The sequence below is a fragment of the Electrona antarctica genome (assembly GCF_951216825.1).
Source record: "Electrona antarctica genome assembly, chromosome: 15".
Classification (NCBI taxonomy): Eukaryota; Metazoa; Chordata; class Actinopteri; order Myctophiformes; family Myctophidae; genus Electrona; species Electrona antarctica.
Window position 1 is genome coordinate 28317563 of NC_136796.1, and position 20469 is coordinate 28338031.

The window sequence follows — 20469 nt, forward strand, 5'->3', positions numbered from 1 at the left end:
CACACGTGTGTGTGTGTGTGTGTGTGTGTGTGTGTGTGTGTGCCGTGTAACTTCCGGTAGTGTTTCCGGAAGTGTGAAAGGTAACACGAAACACACGTGGGTCACGTGGTGGGGTTTTGAGCCATTGGGAAGGGGTGATGTAGTGTTGCCAGGTCCACGTATTGTAAGCGAGTGGTAGTGTGTGAAAGTATAGGCTGTAGGCTGTAGGAAGTCAGGGTTTGCGGCCTTGTTTACATAGACGTGGCAACAATGTTTGACAATGTTGGCGGCGCAGCCAATGAAAAGAGTGGAATCACGGGATGCAGTGTTGCCAGGTCTGCGAATTGTAAGCGAGTTGTAAGTAGCGTGTTGAATGGCATTTGTTCTGGGCTTGTTTTCATAGACGTGGCAACAAATTAGGCGGGGGTGTCGGTGCTTGTGGCGTGTTTGTGTTTATTATTTATATTGATATTGTTTGCGAGTGTGGACGGGAGCCGGCTTTAGTGGCAGTGCGATGACAATTTTTACACGGGTGGTGTGGAGTGTGGCCGAGCGGCGCGACATTAGGAGATAGGGAACGAACGACGCGGAGGGTAAGTGTGTGACGTGTTAGTGTGTTGTTGCAGTGTGTGTTGCAGCGTGTTGCAGCGTGTCAGTGACGTAGTAGCTGGTGACTTTCTTTTCGTGGTTCGGGCTTTGGGGACACCTTCTCAAATGTATAATAGATATTGACATACTCTACCTACCATACAGATTGGAAAACATTTCATTTTTCCATAAAAACAAAAGGTGCATAGTGCCGCTTTAAGCTACCCAGGAGCATATAGTAAAACAATAAATAATTCTGAATAATATGCAGGTCTCTCTACATGCCTTTCCATCATAATACAATGTTACGAAATTCAATATTCTGAATTAATTTCACTAAGCCGAGAGAGGCAATTAGAATTTAGGCATTTAGCAGAAGCTCTCATCCAGAGCGACTTACAATAAGCAAGGTACTGTAAATGCATACATCAAATGCAGCGATAGTGTAGTGCTTCAGCGAACAAGGATCACATGTACATTGAAACCATAGGATACCAGGTAAACAATTAACCCATCTGCCTAATAACATAACATGCTATCTAAATTGTTAATGTTAATATAACCTTTGCATAGAGACCCTTCCACCTTTAGGCTGAACTGGCATGAGACAGATAATATGCATCTACATTCTACTGCATATATTATGGGATGGCCTTTAGTTTTGGCCTGAAACTGAAACTACACTAATTAGCATTCATCTCCCTCTTTCAGCCTTGAACTGCCATCACTCTAATGGTCTGATGCCAAAACATAGGTCATGGCTCCAATTTCATCCAACAGTGATCCTGTATATTTGCTCAACAAAATATGAAGCTCTGTAGTGAGGTGGTTCAGGGGGGACCCCCAGTCAAATTATTTGTAGTTTGATTTAAACTCTAATTCACCTGATAATCAGATCATTACGCATAGACTCACATAATCACCCATTCCCAATCCATTTTAAGCAGTATCCCACACCGGTATGCAGTATCGATATCTAAACAATTATAGTCAAGATATTTTTTCGTCGTTATGAGAATTGATCCTCCTCACATATTTCTGTGTTGCCACGACTACCCGGTATATTTTTTTCATTGATTTTTTTGATTGTTTCCATTGATTTTCTTCGATTTCTTTCGTTGATTTTTTGATTGTTTTCATTTATTGATTTTCATTGATTTTCATTGATTTTTTCATTGATTTTCATTGATTTTTTTCATAAAATGTTTTCATTGATTGTTTTTTGATTGATTTTTTGATTGACTGTTTTCATTAATTTTTTTTCATTGATTTTCTTTGATTTGTTTTCTTCGATTTGTTTTCATCGATTGAAATAAGCTATAAAACGAGTGTGAAGGGCTATTTGTTATATACAGGGCATGCCAATGCATACAGGGCATGGCAATGTATACAGGGCATGGCAATGATATGAATGCTGTATATACAGCATTCCCTTTTGAAATGTTAATATCTTGCATGTTCATATCTAGAAAACAATATGATAATGATCGTTAAACGCTAGTGCACGCTTTCCTTTGAAAGCATAGGGCATGCGAGGGGTTCGTTGATGTCATACATAATGGAAAACACAACTACATTATACTATTGTGGCACGTATTTCTGACATTTAGTCTTGGTTGTGACAAAATCCCCTATGCAGGAGGCTGGAGGAGTACCCTGCTTACCTCCATGATTCCTACGATAGTTACAGGAACCAAATGGACCTGTAACTTCAGTGCAATTGTACACTCTCAGAGTTAAACGAACACGAATGACATTGCTGAGTGCTTACCTCCATGATTCCTATGTAATAGGAGAAGGGCGTGATGCGCAGTCCCTTGACCATGATGTCAGACAGGTGGTACGGGTACAGCATCAGATGCTCACGGCTGTACTTCAGCAGCTCCTCGTAGTACTTGCGCTCGTCCTTCCTCACGTGGCGCACTGCAGACACACACACAAATTAGAATGTGGGCCAGCCTAGTGCCGTGCACTCATGCACACCACCATATACTTATTATAGTAGTTTACACTCATGTAAAAGTAAAGCACAGTCGCGCACGCACGCACGCACGCACGGGTTACCATTTAAGAAAGGTCGTCTGTACCCAGAAAATGTCAAAAACTTGTCAAAATTGGCCCGGACGCTTAACTGAACCGTCTGGGCACCTAGGCTGCCAAGCCAGCCAGACGGCGTGCCGCGGGTTCGACTCCCGAGCTCGACGGCTTTTACCGCGTGTCACTGCCCATCTCTCTCCCCCTTTCCTTTTTTTTAAATGTTTTTTTGTGGCTTTCGCCTTTATTTTATATTTTGTATGGAGGGACAGACAGTAGGCTGACAGGAAATGGGGAGAGAGATGGGGGAAGACATGCAGTAAAGGCCGTCGGGATCGGGAGTCGAACCCGCGGCACACTGCCAGACTGGATTACCAGCCAAGGTGTCTGCCAGACTGGATTACCAGCCAAGGTGCCTGGACCATTGAGCCATGGCCCAGGCCTCTCTCTCCCCTTTCCTGTCTGACTGCTGTTCCCTATCAATAAAGGCATAAAAAGCCCCAAAACAAATCTTTAAAAAAACGAATCTGTACATTGAAACTATACAGAATGCCAGGTCTACATGTCTACAAATTACCTGCCATCTGTCCACAAAACATGCCATCTAAATTACATTTTAGCCTTTGCATAAGCCTGCAAGGTCGTCAAGGCTAGGGCAAGTGCTATGGGCTAAACTGGAGTCTGAAGAGGTGAGTCTTCAGATTACATCCCTAGTTAGAACTAATCGATTTCAATTCTTACTACTAAGATGTGATTTCAGTTGTTATTGTCTCCACCAGGCCGAAAGCATGGGGAGAGAGTCCGTCCTCCGTGTGTGTGTGTGTGTGTGTGTGTGTGTGTGTGTGTGTGTGTGTGTGTGTGTGTGTGTGTGTGTGTGTGTGTGTGTGTGTGTGTGTGTGTGTGTGTCCGTCCGTTACCAGCTAATCTCCAGCACCGTTGGCCCCATCCATGCCAAACTGTGCACACACACTCCCTGGTTGCCAACGACGAACCTCTGCCCCAAATATTCCACAACGGCCTGTTATAGCGTCACTATGAGGCCAATTTTGGCAAAACACATTTCTATACACAACATTGCTCGTACACATTTTATCCATACATCACGCAAATCGGTCATGTGATCAACAGGGATCTGCACCATTTCCCATATTCCATCCTGATTGGCTAAGATTGGCTTCCAAAACTCGCATGTCCGTTTCCAACAAAATGCCACAAATCACAAACACAGTGTGCAATTTCTGTGAAATTATACACCCACATTTCCACTAGGCCGAGGACGACATGCCACTTAATTATTTCCAAATCAGCCTCATGGTGGCGCAATAACAGGCCAATTCCTGCTTTTACCTATAACTGTATCGATCTGTGTACAACTTTGTATGCGCACTCCCTAGAGGCCATGGCAAAACATTTTCCCTGCATTTTCCACATCTCCCAGTTAAAGCGCCAGCATGCGGCCAATTTCTGCAAAACACATTTGATTTCATCCAAATCTCACACAAATCGGTACACATGATCTCATTAGTCATGTGATCAAGACAAAATGCTGCAAATCATGAACGCAGGGCCCAAGTGCAGTGCAACTGTGCACGCATATTCCCACTACACTAGGCTGAGGAAGCAATGCCACTTTTCAAATCAGCCTCATGGTGGCGCTATAACAGGCAAAGTCACGTCTTTACATGCACCGATCTGCATAAAACGGTGTGTGCACAACTGCCCTACAGCCCAAGGAAAAACATCTGGCCTGCATTTTTCTATTCTGCCTTTTCGAACGCCACCAGTCGGCCCATTTATGTGCAACACTCTTTATATTAGTCCTTCAGATTTTATCCAAATATCAATCCTGGTGGAGACCTGTACCCTGAGGGGCACTTCTTCTAGTTTACAATGTCATTCTAAGCAAGAACTAGCCTAGTTATACATGCCTGAGGGTATATAATGGTTCAATATCGATCTAGTTTACAACGACGTGCTACAATGCCAAGAGGCTCATGCCAGCCAAGAAGCTAAATGCGTACAGTAACCATGGCAATGGAAAGCTATCTTCAATCACTGAGGCCATGCACTCCTTATAATGACTACATCTAAACTTGTAAGGTTATGTATGTCAGTGGCTCTCAAAGTGGGGTCCAGGGAACATTTTATTCCATTTTCTGCTGCAAATATTCTCTTATGAAAATCATTTCAGATTGGGGTCCATGGGCAAATACATATCAATGTAGGGGTGTTTCTAGAGTTTGACATGAAAATGTTTGAGTACCAGTGGCCTACTGTAAGTATGGTGCAACCAACTTAAATAGTTGATTTGGTTAAAAACGAACTAGTTACAAAATAGTTACAAAGTCAAGATCAAGTTAAAATTAGTGTTGACTTCACACCATTAACCCATTTTGGTGTTTTAAACATTATGTTATAATTTAGCTATTGAAAAATAGCAGATCTACAAGCTCATAGCGCGCCACCGAGTGGCGCGCTATGAACTTGTAGGTCTGCTATTTTTGAAAAAACGTTAAAATGTGCCTCAAATCTTTTGAAAATTGTCATGATTTAGAAAATATATTTTTTTAAATTTCGACGTCAGGCCTGAATGGGTTAAACCATTAAGACCTGAGGCTGATTCAAAAGAATATCTTCTAAAACAGTTTTCTGAAAACAATTATGTTTCTATGTAGGCCTACTGTAAATGGTTCTCAAACCTTTTCATGTCAAGGACCCCCAAATTAATATACATTTGGCCTTGAACCCCCATCTGAATTGTTTTTGTTCCAGAGACCCCCAGAAGCAAAGAGTTGAGTTAAACATGTTTTCTTTAAAAATGTATTTATACCCTGGACGCTTGGTATGTCGGAACACAGGCCTGCACCCGTCTCCCACGCGAGGGGGCGTCAGTGGCACAGAAGGTTTCCAGGGTCTAAATGTCTCAATGGTACAGTATAAGCCAGGAGACCACCTCCAACCGCTGCAGATCTACTACCGGTAGTTACAGTATATTAACATTCATGTCATGTTATTCATTAAATGAAGTTCCACATTGCAGCTTTATGGTTCCATGACTGAAATTCATTAAGAAATTAATGGTTTTTTTTTTGTATTGATGGGAGTCCCCCCCTTCATTCATTGCAGTGGTTTCCAAACTGGGGGTCGGGACGCCCAGGGGGGTCCCTACATTATTTTGGAGATGATTAGCTTAATGTCCAACATTGATTTCTCACTCAACAGTAAACAAACCAACTTACAGTATAAAAAAGTTACAATTTAATGAATTTTAAGACCTTTTTAAGTCTCGCACAGCGAGGCGTTCTGAGCTTGTAGTTTGGCCATTTTCACTATATTTATCTGTGAAACCGAGTAAATGTATAATGCCTATCATTCAAATTGCTTTCTCAAGGTCGGGGGTCCCCAATTCAAATATCATTATTTTGGGGGGTCGCGGCCTGAAAAGTTTAGGAGCCCTTGGTTTACAGTACAAACTACAGCAATACCACCAGAATGTGTTGCCCAACTTGCCCCTTTGGCAAATTCTGCATTTTTCTCTATTCTGGCCCGAGGGGGTAATTGTTGACCTTCAATGGTGTATTATTGTTTCTACAGTTGGAGGCCATCGATATTGTCCTTTTCTTTTTGCTGAGGTTTGCGTGATCTGTGCAAAAGGACAGTTAACCCATTTTGGGCGGGAACCCCTTTTGGTGTTTTAAACATTGTTATAATTTAGCTATTGAAAAATAGCAGATCTACAAGCTCATAGCGCTGGCGCGCTACGAGCTTGTAGGTCTGCTATTTTTGAAAAATCGTGAAAATATTTATTTCAGAAAACTGGAGGATTTAGAAGGATTTTTTTTAAAATTTTGAGGTCAGGACTAAATGGGTCAAATGATAAGGGACAATATCGGTGGCACCCAACTGTACACATGCACACTGCTCACCTAAGTTATTGCGGAAACGCAGCTGGTTGCGGATACTGTAGAGCAGCACATGTTTCTCATACTCCCTCTGAGAGTTTCCCAGGCCCTGAAAAAAAAGAAAAGATTTATTTAATATTATTTTTAATAAGGAAACGTGAACACATTCTAAGCTGAAAGAGAGACAGAGAGAAACAGACTGAGACATATTAGCTCTGTTTATACATTTATGAGTATTCACTTTCATTTGTGTACTGTATAATTTCTTGGTTTTTTTTATTGTTTTTACTTGACACTTGAGAGAGAGAGCTCAGAGAGAGAGCTCAGAGAGAGAGAGAGAGAGGTCATTCATGAGAATCATGACATAACAGCTCAGTGGTTTGCTAGTACTGGTAGGTTGGATTTATGGAGCCATAATCAAAGCGTCATCATGGAGGGGACTTCACATCTGTCGCCGTACTGTCATAAATATTATGAATCATAACTTGTGTCTGTCCTCTCCTGGCCTGATGACGTTTCCTGTCAAATCGATCAGTCACGTGATTGAGTCTGAGATGTAATTCTGTGACGATAATATACAGCGATGATGGTTATCATGGCTCCGCTACAGATCATGTGTGTGACCGACCGATTAGTGTCAATGACACATGCACGCACCCCCCCTTGGGGGACAGATCGATACATTTACAGTATGCATGATATAATAATGAATATAATAATGACATCAATGACACATTACCTGTTTGACATTAGCTGGTAGTTTGTTCCACGGATAATTCTGTCTGATGTGAAATTCTACGTCCGTGTTCATATTGCAGTGCAGATATAGTACACGACGGCTTAAACACTATGTCTGCACCCCCCAGCCCCGACCACGCGCGCGCACACACACATACACACACACACACACTCGCGCGCGCACACACACACCGATCAATGATCGAATGATCGGATATGTGCCGCTAAAGGTTATTCTGCTTTCCAATAAAAAAAACGTTACCACTTCCTTGTTGTATTTTCGAGCGAGCCGTTCGTCACGCTTTTGGCCGCTGACGTCACGTCCGGGCCAGGCGTGACACTATGGATATGAATGAATGGAGTGTTTACTGTATTCATCTTTCTATTACTTGCTTATTACTGCAGACAGTGGTGGACGCAGTACAGTACATAGTCATGTAAGTACTCAGACACAGCACTCTGCTCTTTATCAATGCATTGCTGTATTTGTATTGAAAATAAATCTATGGTATTATTGGTGGGGGGGGGGGGGTAAATGAAATTAGCAGATCTACAAGCCAACAATAGGTTGCAGTGTGACACATTGAGGGCTCGTATCGGCTATTTTTGAGATACGGGCATACGGCATAGGACTTAAGTGGTTGATTTCACTCATTCTAATTAACTAATTTATCTGTGGACCGCCTGGAACCCCCTCAAGGACCCCACTTTGAGAACCACAAGCACTATTACGGTAGACTATTATTTTAGCAGGTTTAATTTTTATTTATGTATTGTTATTGTATTAATGGCTGTGAATGGATTAAATTAAATTAAATTAAAAAAAAAAAATCATGAGGGAAAATCTTATATACAAGATTAAAAGTTAAATTATATATCAAGAAACATACATTATTTTATTTATCAGACCTGCTGCTCATAAACATTAATGTTGCCTTTTAAGAGCCTACAAACGTGTTAAGTTGCTCTTCGTAGGCTATATTTGTTTTGATGACTAGATTACTGTAGGCTACTTATTATGTGAACATTATGAATAATAATAAATCTCTCTTGTCCGAGGTATCTTATACCTCGGACATACCTGCTGAGTATGCACTCAGCAGGGTGTCTATAAGAGGCCCCTTCAAGGCTGAGAAAAAAGTCCAAAAACAGGTATGTTCAGGTATTTTTTATTTTTGTGTGTGGTATGGTTAGACGACCTTTGAGCTGGAATTAGGGACTTCGAAAATATTCACCCTCCTCTGCGACGACGTCCCTCCTCACGCCCAGTTACACACACCAGCAACAACATGCATTTAGCTGTCACTTGGTAACCGGTAAAAAGTGTAGGATTTCAGTGTGTCAGAGTGCACCACCACCAACGCTTAGTGACAGACAGCTCACTCCCATGTAGCTGTGTGTTATTCAATCTGTCCACGACGTGTCTCAGATTCCTCGCCATATGCCCCTAAACAAACATGACAATAACTCATCTCATTGCGCCTGGAGCTGCACAGAGGCTTGCTGCGTGGAGATAAGGCCCTTTTACAGTCAGAAGATAAAGACATCATCGTGCCTTTTGTAGTTCAGCTATTTTCTGTTGTACGAGTCGACTAAGTCATTTCATTCTTATCGTTGCCTTCCCCAACTTCAGATCATGGTACAGCTCCTGTCCTAACTCTTGATATCTTTCAATAAAGATACAGATCTTTGGTTCCCAAACACAATGTGCCGTGGTGGCGTGAGACTGAGACAAGACATTTTTATACATTTTAAATTTGTTTTTGGAATTCAAATTACATTTTTCTTCAGCTACAATGACATGCCAAAAATAGGGACACCAGGTTGAAAGTGGTTAAGCATGACAGAGGTCAGACAAGTCAAACAACAACAACAAAGCCATGCACCTTGGCATGGACAAATGACACCTCACAGCACACACACACACACACAGACACACATGCACGCACGGCACGCACGCACGCACGCACGCACGCACGCACGCACGCACGCACGCACGCACGCACGCACGCACGCACGCACACACACACACACACACACACACACACACACACACCACCTCGAGACAAACCGTCCGTGTCCACAGCTGTTGCACTTGCTCAGGTTCACCCATCAGCACCGCACTATATTTACCTGCTTCCTTGCTTACACCTGATTTATACGTTGTCGCGCACCAGAAATAGCCGATCTACAATTGATTGATTGATTGAATACTTTATTGTCATAAATAGTACAGGGTACTGCCAAACACACGTCCAATGGGATCACCGAAAAAAGTCCTTGCGGTCTTGTTTCCATTCAGGTCCTGGGTAGTCAGTTCATAATCTAATCTATAACAAGCTCACTGCATGTCACAAAGTGATGCGCTGTGAACTTGTGGATCCGCTATTTTAAGAGCGCAGACACAGACGAAGAGAGAGGAGAAGGATAATGATGGAAGCAATGGTAGAGGCCGGGTATTTGCATGGAGGGATAAGGAAGGGGGTACTTTTCATTAAACACCGTTCTCCGTGTGGGGGGCACCAGCAGTGGGACCCCCATGATGACTGTGACCTGCCCCAGGCTATTGTAAACACACGCACGGTATAGTCTCCAGTGAACCGGGGCTGATGAGCCACTAAAGCCGGTGGCATGGTACCAAGCGGCCCTGCTGTGTCACATGAGAGCGCCTGGCCGGAGACACGGTGGCCTGCGATAGGCTACTATTAGCGGCAGGAATGTACACAGTGGCCCTCATGGCAAACTCCCACAGCTCCTAGCAGGAGAGTCCTCCTCTGTTTCTCACTGTGTGACCCACACACTGCTAGCCTACTTTACCACATCATATTTACTCTGGAACATTTTTGGGGGGTTCTTTTCTCTATTGTGGCTGACTTTTCCTGCCCAGACTCAAGACGTATCACGTATTGATTTACATAGTACAGGAGGTAAGGATTTTTTAAATACTTTGGTGAACGAACTCCACTACCAGATGTTTGTAATCTAGATGGTGTGTCAGGATTGTTCTTTTGATTTATCGAGGCGCAGAATACTCCTTAAAACACAAATTTATGTTAGGCTACAACTCATAACCCAGAGAGTGCTATAACCCTACAACAACGGTTTGTCACAGCCAGGGTCAGGTATAGGCCTACTTAGTCTTAGGAGCACACGTTAGAGCTGTATGTTGGAAGCCTTCAGATTCACATCACAGGTTTAAAGGTGTAAAAGAGTGGGTTTGCAGTTTCAAGAAAGGGATGAAGAATAGAGAATGAGAGAAACAACGAAAACAAGTTAGATAGGCCTATGTCAAATATTCTAATGATAATATGAGCAATGTCTAATGGTGCGTGGTTATTCTGCAGGTGAGACATCACTTAGATATCAAACATGTCAGTGTATATGAGCCTTGATTTAAACACAGGTCACTGGTCAGTGACAGGTACAGTTGGAGGCCATCGATATTGTGCTTTTCTTTTTGCTGAGGTTTGCGTGATCTGCGCAAAAGGACAGTTAACCCATTTTGGGCGGGAACCCCTTTTGGTGTTTTAAACATTATGTTATAATTTAGCTATTGAAAAATAGCAGATCTACAAGCTCATAGCGCGCCACCGAGTGGCGCGCTACGAGCTTGTAGGTCTGCTATTTTTGAAAAATCGTGAAAATATTTATTTCAGAAAACTGGAGGATTTAGAAGCATTTTTTTAAATTTTGAGGTCAGGCCTAAATGGGTCAAATGAAAAGGGACAATATCAGTGGCACCCAACTGTATAGGCTTAAAGTTTAGTTACCCGCAGGGCTCTATACTAGGTCCGCTCCTTTCCCCCACTATACACCAGATATCTTGCCCCCAGAATAAGGATGCTAGGGTTCATATGGTTAAGAAAGACACAATATATTACAATAATAAACCGAAACATAAATAAAATAAAAACATAAGTATTATCCTGTTTCCTACTGGTGATATTTGATGTCATATTAATTAATCACTTAAGCACCCTAGTTAAATTGACCGGAGTCCTCCAGTGATCTATTATTAGGCGTATCGATATCACTATGTTATATTTTATTAAAATCATAGACTTCATAGTGTTTTGTCAATCATTCGGGGCCCCACTTGTAATATTCTCACAGCCAGGTTGAGAACCAGCGCTCTACATTCCGCCTTCTCCCTGGTAACTGAAGTGGCCGTGTTTGGCCCCTGTGATCAATAAAATCACACCCGTGTGAAGTGAGGGGCGCTCTCATCATCTTACAAAATCGAGGACGAAACAAACACAGACAAAACAAACATTAAACTCTGTTCATTCATTCATTGTTAATGGCATTTAATGTTTGTGTTAGTGACAAAACAAACATTAAACTCTGTCCATTGTCAATGGCGTTGTTTATGTTTGTCTAAGAAAAAACAAAAATTAAACCTGTATATAGGAGGGGCTAGTGCCCCTCAATAATGCCGAGTCTATTTCAGCCCCAGTTATTAAACGGTGAGGGGGAATACTGTCAGCTGTATGTGTCACTCACTCACACCCAAGGCATCACAAAATGATTATCCATCCAAATATATACCAGGCAGAGTGGGCAAATCAGTAGCTGTCTCAGTGGTGATTAGAAGACTTAGTGTTGATAATAGCCCCTGGAAATTACCCCTCTACAGTACTAAACGCCAGGACAACCTTCTTTTGGGGGAGAGAGGGGGAGAGTAAATGAGACGAGGGAAAGAGAAAGAAAAATATAATGAGAGAGCGTGGGTGGGAAGGGAAGGGAAGAGAGAGTCACAATAAAAGAGAGGGGGGGCTAGAAAGAGATGGGGAGAGATACAGATTGATTCTTAAGAAACGTCTTGTGATATAACCGAGGAAGCGGCAGATCAGAGAGAAGTGGATGCATGGAGATAATTTAGGGAAAGGGGTTAAAAATAGAACAGCTGGCAGTGGGTGATCATAACATCAATGGCAGCTGTCCTGCAGGATGTGTCAGAGTTAAAGAGAGCGGATAAAAGGTTTACTCTGGTATCATCCATACTGTCAGGAAGGATCGGCATTCTTAAAGCAATGGGAAAAGTCTGACTCATCCTCCGCAGAACATCATGGCTCTTCCAGCTGAGATGACCAGGTCATAACAGAGCCATGAAGTGACACAAAACAACTGTAAAAGTGAGACTGTGTATGCATAAGTGCAGTATGTTACGCTGTCAGCCAATGCACCAGAGGGTGCTAAGTGGCCTAGGTGGCCTTGTTCATCAGAGGTTATTAGACATTAAAAATAGTGGTCTGGCATGTGTAGCCCATTGACTATGACTTATACATACGTAACATTGCTGCTGACCATTTTTGAAGGCATATATTATAACAGTTATACTTGTTGATTTCCAAGGAATATTTTGGATTCAATTCATTTCAGTGGTCTGTGGTACGTAATATAGTAGCATGGTATTACAGGAGCCTCTCAAAGATGTCATGGCTTAATAGAGTTCATTATTGTGAACCCAGTGTAACATTGTCATTACGGCCATATACTGTAGGTCACATCTGCAGTCCAAGCGGCCTCCTTAGTGAATCTGTCTCTCTGTCCCTCCTCCAGAATGGCCTGGAGACTTCATGAAGTGTTTCCATTCAAAGACCTGGAGCTTCCCTCCCACCTGCTCGCCCAGCTCAACATCCTCCGCCAGGAGGGCATAATGACAGACGTGCTGCTCTGCACCGAGCAGCGGGAGATACCCTGCCACCGAAACGTCCTGGTGGCCAGCAGCCCTTACTTCCGTGCAATGTTCTGTAGCAACTTCCTGGAAAGCAGCCAGGCACGCGTGGACCTGAAGGGCATCGCGCCCGATGTCCTCAGCGGCATCGTGGACTACATCTACACCGGGGCCATCAACATCTCCATGGACATTGTGCTTCCACTCATGCAGGCGGCGTCCATGCTCCACTACGGGCGTCTCTTTGAGGCGTGCTCAGCATTTCTCCAGGAGCAGCTCAATCCAGATAACTGTCTGAGCATGATAAGACTTTCGGAGATCCTCCACTGTGAGAGTTTGAGGGAGAGGGCCAAAGAGATGGCAGTGAGGTGTTTCTCTGACGTGGCCGCCACAGAGGACTTCTGTGAGCTGTCCCTCCCTGAGCTCATGTGTTACTTGGAGGATGACCGACTTTGTGCTGAGGAAGAGCAGGTGTTTGAGACCCTATTAGCGTGGATCCACCACGACCCTTTTTCGCGACGCGGCGCAATACACGACCTCTTCAAGAAAGTCCGCCTTCGTTACATCCACCCAACGTACCTATTCCAATTCATTGCCAACGACCCGCTTGTGCAGTCTTCCACTCTTTGTACCGAAATTATCGAGTCAGTGCGCCGCCTCATGCTCTCTGTAAGCACCAAATGCAGCCGTGAGCTCAAGCCACTTTGGACCACGCCGCGCCGCTACACCTGCAGAGAAACACTGGTGGTAGTCGGAGGGCGCAAGAACAACGAGCAGACTTCACGGGAGGCCTTGCTCTACGACGAGAGGACCCATCGCTGGGAGTGGTTGGCCAAGCTACCGCTGCGCCTCTACAAAGCTGCGTATGTGTGCATTCATAGCATCCTCTATGTGGTGGGTGGGCTGCGTCTCTGTATGGTATCAGGCGACAGCTCTGTGAGCGCTACAGTTTACACACTTTCCCTTAAGACCAACCAGTGGCGAACAGCCGAGCCGATGTTGGATCCACGGTATGCCCACCAGAGTGTGTCCTACCAGCATTTTATTTTTGTCCTGGGAGGCATTGGAGTGGACAAGCAGATCTCCAGCTCGGTGGAGAGGTATAACAGCATGTTCAATAATTGGGAGGCCATGGCGCCCTTGCCCACACCAGTGCTGCATCCGGCGGTCGCAGCCAGTGATCAGAAGATCTATGTTTTTGGTGGAGAGGACGCCATGCAGAATCCTGTGAGGCTGATTCAGGTAGAGAAGACATTATAATGGAATTTAGAACTAGCTTTTTTCGGTCCCTAACCGCACGCGAAGCCACGTAGTCAGAGTAATGGGATGTCGGAGTTATGGGCAAACTAACCACATCTGTCCAAGACAGACCAATCATAGCAGTGGAGTGGCACTGGCTTAGGAGGTAGTGTAGTGTGGCCATCTGGCAATCAGAATATTGCCTCCTCCTTGAGCAAGACACTTACCATTAAAATCGAGAAAGCAATGTGTAATTTTAGATAAAAACGCATTATTTTATACTTTCGCTATTAAAAATTAGCAGACATAAAGCCCATAGCATGTCACTTCGTGACGTGCTACAAGCTTGTAGATGTGCTCTTTTTGAGAAATCGTGAACATTTGTGCAAATCCTTAATATACCGTATATTCTTTTAAAGCAAACATGAAATATTTGTACAATATTCTATAATTAGGGTGGTTGCATTATTTAGTCTCCCTGCTCTTCTATTGAGACATTTAGATTGTGTCAAAGGTCACTTCTCTCACCTAGACACAGGATCTGCTATTAGTCAATGGTAAACATTTCAGCATTTGCGCAGGAAAGCAGGTTCGAATCTGTGGTAGAAAAGGAAAGGTTAAAGTGCATGGAGTATGACCATAATAATGTGTGCTGTGCAACCAGGTGTATCACATCTCTCGCAACATGTGGTCCAGACTGGAGACCCGGACGGTGAAGAATGTCTGTGCTCCAGCTGCTGTCATCGAAGACAAGATCTACATCGTGGGAGGTGAGTGCAGGCACCTGTGTACAGTCTGCTCATTCATGTATGAAAAGTCATTATGCATTTCGCCACAAATTATGTTTGTTTGTTAAAATATCTTTGTTTATCTCCAGGGTACACAAGGCGAATGATTGCTTACGACACCAAGGCCAACAAGTTTGTGAAGTGTGAGAACCTGAGAGAGCGCAGGATGCATCACAGCGCCACGGTGATCAACAACAAGCTCTACGTGACCGGAGGACGCATCCTCAACGCACAGGACATCATCGAGGACTCGGACTGCTTCGAGTGTTACGACCCCAAGACAGACACGTGGACTTCCAAGGGCTCTCTGCCCTACAAGTTATTTGACCACGGCTCCCTGCCACTGGTTTGTGTTTCCAACAGGCCCAATCCACCCTGACCCCACCACCACTGCCCGGCCACCCACTTTGAGTGGCCTTGCTGCACGCTATAACCTTTGCCACGAGACATCATTGGCCTGTCTCTGGCTAAGGATGGGACACCCATCTAGGTCGGCCTAGACCCCACAATGTAGCGGTATGCTATGCTAGGCCGAGTAGCATCTGTGGTATTCAAAATCAAAGGAGACCTCAGCTGGCAAGCAGCAGGTGTCATAACTGTGGCATTTGAGAGGAAGCTGAACTGAGGATCCCTGAAGTAATGAGAGGCAGACTTTACTGTACACAACGAGCAGCTGTTCAGACACAGGGAAAATCTGATGTCTGCAGTCTCTTTATGCTTACTATTAATAGCCACTAACAGTTAATTTATTTCTTACAAGGTATTTTCCCTCATACAAATCGGAACACAGTACATATTGAAAGTTTGTGGGCAGTTAACTGTGCTCTGACTTTTGTCGCAATGTAGCTGTCATCTTCAGGAATGTTGCCTGCTGCATGGCACTTGAAATCAATCACAAGAGACATCACATTCCTGCCTAGCCTAAAGGCCCAGACCTAGCCTAAAGGCCCAGACCTAGCAAAGAGGTTGGTAAAGCAGAAATGTTGGAGAGACTCATTTTGCTTAAATTAAACAATCTGGTGAAAAGCTACCACATCATAATTATAAACTATTAAGAAAAATGCTTTGATTTATGACTTGGGAGTTGCTTTAACCACCACTAATGGCTTTGCATGCATGCATTAGGATGTATATAATGTGCATTCAACGTTTGCATTTTCCATTTTAGATTCTGTGGTGTTTGACTTACAACATCAGCTGCCAAACGCTAAAGTAAGGTTTACAGTTTGGTCCAAAATGGTGTAGTAGACAGAAATGTATTTCGCCGAGTTCTACCTTGGGTGTGGTGAATTGGTGATTATCTGCTCTGTTCATCTTGGTCTGTGACCAGGTGATATCTTGAAAAGCATGGCCGGATTGCTATGACATTTGCTGGGTACAATCACGTTCCCAAGAGGAAGATAAGAACAAGATTTTGGTTACCCCATGACCTTAACTCTAGTGCCATCATCAGCTCAAACTTAAAGATTTAAAATGAGCATACACGTATATGAAAAGGGGGTGGCTGGATTCCCTTGGAATTTGCTGTGCTGTCTTATTAAAAAGCGGAAGAAATCTCTTAATTTTGGTGAGAGTATATCAGCACTATCTGGCTAAACTTAAAAATGTCAAATTAAATGAGTGTATCTCCCTTTGTTGCACATTGTTGCTCCGAAGACCTTGAACTTTCCTCTATTCTAGTGCCACCACGAGCAACTTGGGAAGTGCTTTAGGTCCTGGCACAGTTAGGTCCACACGCTACTGAGTGCTTTTTTGTTTGCAATGATAGTAAGACAAAACATAACAAAAACACCTACTATGACACCTACTAGGTATCTGACTCCAGATAGCCGTCTTGTTTGCAATAATACAAACCTGCAGTGTCAGCAAGTTCTGCAGCTTTCATATTTACTGTCCATGATTTGTCAATCAGTTGTTCTTATAGGCTACTTCACAGTGTTTTATGTTGACTCCAGCATCTGGGAAAATGCTTCAAGAAAAACACAAACAATTGAAAGTACTGACTGACACGTTCCAAAATGCATAACAAGGCCCTCAGTATCCGAAATAAAGTCCCTAAACTGAGTCTTATATAGGTGTTGGATAGCGTTTACTGCAGACATTATGGAAATATAATGCGTTGTTTCTCACATGCTGAAGGCTGCACTTAAGTTAATATATCCACTAGTAACTCTCAGAGTGAAATGAATGCAGAAGAGTTTACTGTGCATTTACCTTCTCACCATAACACTGTTGACCCCTGTGGCACTGGCATCTACTGCTTGTGGTGTCCGACAGGTCCCTGTGCTAGGCAACAGTCACTATGGCAACCTCACATCACATGACTGGAAGGGACCGTGTCACAGCGCGTCCCTACAATGTGTCTACTGTATTTTAAATCATGCTGCTAATCCATCACGTAATGCATAATGTACTGTAGGTGTTTCTGTTGCTATAGCGCAAAGCACATTTTCTCTATACTCTTAAATGTTAGGTTTTCATGACTTATTTATGTAACTTGTATATTTTATAAAATTAGATATTCATTTTCACACACATGGAAAACCTGCTGTTGGATTGAAACTGTATGGCAGGGTGTGTTACAGTAATACAATATCACTTATCACATCTGCAGCGTATGGTTGGAGCCGGTGCTCCTGGCTCTTCCATTGAAACATTTTAGACCCTGGTGTCACTCAGGTGGGACAATAGCAATGTCAAGTAGTACTACCTGACGACTTGTTGACAACTACATCTGCCTTGCCTGACGACTTGTTGACAACTACATCTGCCTTGCCTGACGACTTGTTGACAACTACATCTGCCTTGCCTGACGACTTGTTGACAACTACATCTGCCTGAAGCTCATATATTTCCCCAGGTTAAGCAGGGATTTCCTCTTGGAAGAATGGCAGAAATTTGGTCTCATGCCCTGCAGGACAGTGACAGGTTTGAATCCTGGGTAGGACATAAAAGTTATGAATTGCAGCTTTACTTAAGGAGTGGGGAAAAAAAGGCTATGGGCAGAATCCACTTCATGTGCTTTTGAAATGGACCCATGGCACCAAAACCATCTGGGCACTAGGGACATGTGGGCGCCTGGACAACTGGACACTAGGGACATGTGGGCACCTGGACAACTGGACACTAGGGACATGTGGGCGCCTGGACAACTGGACACTAGGGACATGTGGGCGCCTGGACAACTGGACACTAGGGACATGTGGGCACCTGGACGAGTCATATGTGGACCACCAACCCGGCACGTTCTGTCCATGAAGCGTGTTTAGCACGGGGAGGCCTGCATACGACGCAGCTTCAGTTACTGAATTCCCCATGCGACGCTCAGTCTCACCAAAGTGGCACTGGCCTATTTGTATGCAGCCCCGGGGTGAAGCTGACCCTAGGGGGGGTAGAGACCTGGGATCAGCTGTCCCTTTTCATGTACCAATCCCTGCCCATTAGAGGGGGAACCTTGAAACTGCGCCAAGTGCAGTGACCGCGGGGGGATTTTACCACACTCTCTATTAGTAAGCTGAGGCTGTCGTTGACTTAAATACCTCCTTGTTAGCCTGGTTACACTGGTGTGTGTGCACGTGCACGTGGGTTTGCATGTGTATGTGTGTGGCCCCTAAGGCCCAAAAGTAATTTACTAAATGTTCAACACTGCTCTCATGTTCTGTTCATTTAGCCAGTGCAGCAATTTGACAAGAACACACCATTAAAACATTTTTATTGACCTGCTGCTAAATTCATGTAAGTGTATATCTATCCAGATTCCAGCCTGTTTACTGGTGTGTGTTTGCGTGTGAGGTACCATAGAGACCAGTGTGTGAGGGTCACCCTTGCTTAATTTATACCCCGTTATACAACGGCGTCGGACTATGAAAATAGCCGAACCACAAGCTCACAGAACTCCGTTTCCTGGTCAGCTATTTCCAGTACTTGTTACTAACCCATGCAGGGAGGGGGGTAGCCTTTCAGCGCTAGCTACCGTGATGCCAGTCCAGGTGTGCCGTGGAGTCATTTGACAATATTAGTGTCATGTACATTTTTTTTTTAAATCAGTTCTAACTGAAACATATTCAATCATGCATGCAAGGTGTTTTGATTTAACATGATTATTGTAGGCCTAAGCTGTACCATAAAAATACTATCTAGACCTACTGCTGCTACTATGCATTGCAAAGACAGTCGATATGTCAGTATTATCGTGAGGGCTTATTACCATTAAAGGTAAAGGTAACATCAAACTATGTCATTAATATACCTTAGAGTTGTGTGGAAGTAATAGAGCACCAAAGTCTGACGTCAATATCGGTAGAGGGCGCAAATCCACAGGTTCATGCACTTTTTATTTGCATTGTAATCCCCATAGGGGAATTTTAAATTGCCTCATATAAGAACTGAGTTACAAATATATATAATATACAAATGTCATCCAGGCCATTTCACTCATATAGATATGAAGAATCAACTGACTGAGAGAAAACGCTATTGTTACTGCTACTGAATTAGTCCCCCCCCTTCTGTGTAGCCTAGAACTGAAGGGGTCATGTGATCAGTGACGAAGATGAACTCTGCAAGCCAAAAACTACCTCCAGTTCTAGGCTAAATAGAAGGGGGGACTTTTGTATTATTATTTCCACACAACAACTCTGAAGGTATATTGCTAAGGCCCTCTAAGGCCCTTAAAACAAGGCTCCAGACTTCCCAAAACAAACTGGTCAGGCTACTACTTGGCCTGAGTGGCCTCACTCCCCTAACCCACCTCACCCCTGCCCACTTTGACAGGCTGGAATGGCTTAGAGTTGACGACAGAGTACAGCATCTTGCAATGGGTCTGGTCCACAAGATTTGCTACACCACCAAGATACCCATGTACCTGTCTAAATACTTCCTTAATGTCAACGAAGTCCACACCCACAACACCAGAGGCAGTTCAACAAACCATGTGCAACCCAGATTCGGCACAAACAAGGGACTAAATTAATTTCGCTCCTATGCCACCTAACCAAAATGTGGAACGCCCTACCAACAGTCATTTAGACATGCAAATCCCTTTACTTCTTCAAAACTGCTCTCAAAGGGCACCTAGTCACCTACGGACGGTTACAATTCGAAACTGGTCCCCTTTTTACCTCCTCTATGATGATTTCCTGTTTTTTGCTATATAGAAGTGTATATTCGTACGTCTCTAAATGTTTTGATTAATTGAAAATGGTGGGCTCTATTGTAAACAAGTGTAATGCTTCATGTTGTCGTCCACTCACAGTTTTTGTATTGAGTTGTACTTGAAATGTACTGTAATTCTGCAAACTGTTAATAAATAAATAAATCAAAAACACATACAGGTAGTTCAATTAAGAAAATTCAAGCCAGCCACTGGTTATAGCCCACACACACACACACACACACACACACACACACACACACACACACACACACACACACACACACACACACACACACACACACACACACACACACACACACACACACACACACACACACACACACACACACACACACACACACACACACA

The 20469-nt window shown here is 43.6% G+C and overlaps 2 protein-coding genes across 6 annotated transcripts in view; one reads left to right on the forward strand and one right to left on the reverse strand.

Annotated features, from left to right (window-relative positions):
• Positions 1 to 7537, reverse strand: part of fam91a1 (family with sequence similarity 91 member A1) — a 64358-nt gene extending 56821 nt beyond the window's left edge. For all 4 annotated transcript variants that reach the window (XM_079522350.1, XM_079522348.1, XM_079522347.1 and 1 more), the window contains exons 1-3: positions 7243 to 7537; positions 6528 to 6612; positions 2339 to 2490 (exon numbers count right to left, since the gene is read on the reverse strand). In XM_079522350.1, coding sequence (XP_079378476.1) covers positions 2339 to 2490; positions 6528 to 6612; positions 7243 to 7314 — 309 coding nt within the window. In that variant the 5' untranslated portion in view covers positions 7315 to 7537. The remainder of the gene's footprint in view (positions 1 to 2338; positions 2491 to 6527; positions 6613 to 7242) is intronic.
• Positions 7538 to 7557: 20 nt separating this feature from the next.
• On the forward strand, positions 7558 to 16124 carry klhl38a (kelch-like family member 38a). 2 transcript variants are annotated; one of them, XM_079522351.1, is made up of 4 exons: positions 7558 to 7678; positions 12804 to 14160; positions 14822 to 14927; positions 15035 to 16124. In XM_079522351.1, the coding sequence occupies exons 1-4, from the start codon at positions 7584 to 7586 to the stop codon at positions 15322 to 15324; spliced, it is 1848 nt and encodes a 615-aa protein (XP_079378477.1). In that variant the 5' UTR covers positions 7558 to 7583; the 3' UTR covers positions 15325 to 16124. The 2 variants fall into 2 exon arrangements, with proteins under 2 accessions (XP_079378477.1, XP_079378478.1); XM_079522352.1 differs by lacking the exon at positions 7558 to 7678 and adding an exon at positions 10030 to 10168.
• The last annotated feature ends 4345 nt before the right edge of the window (positions 16125 to 20469 follow it).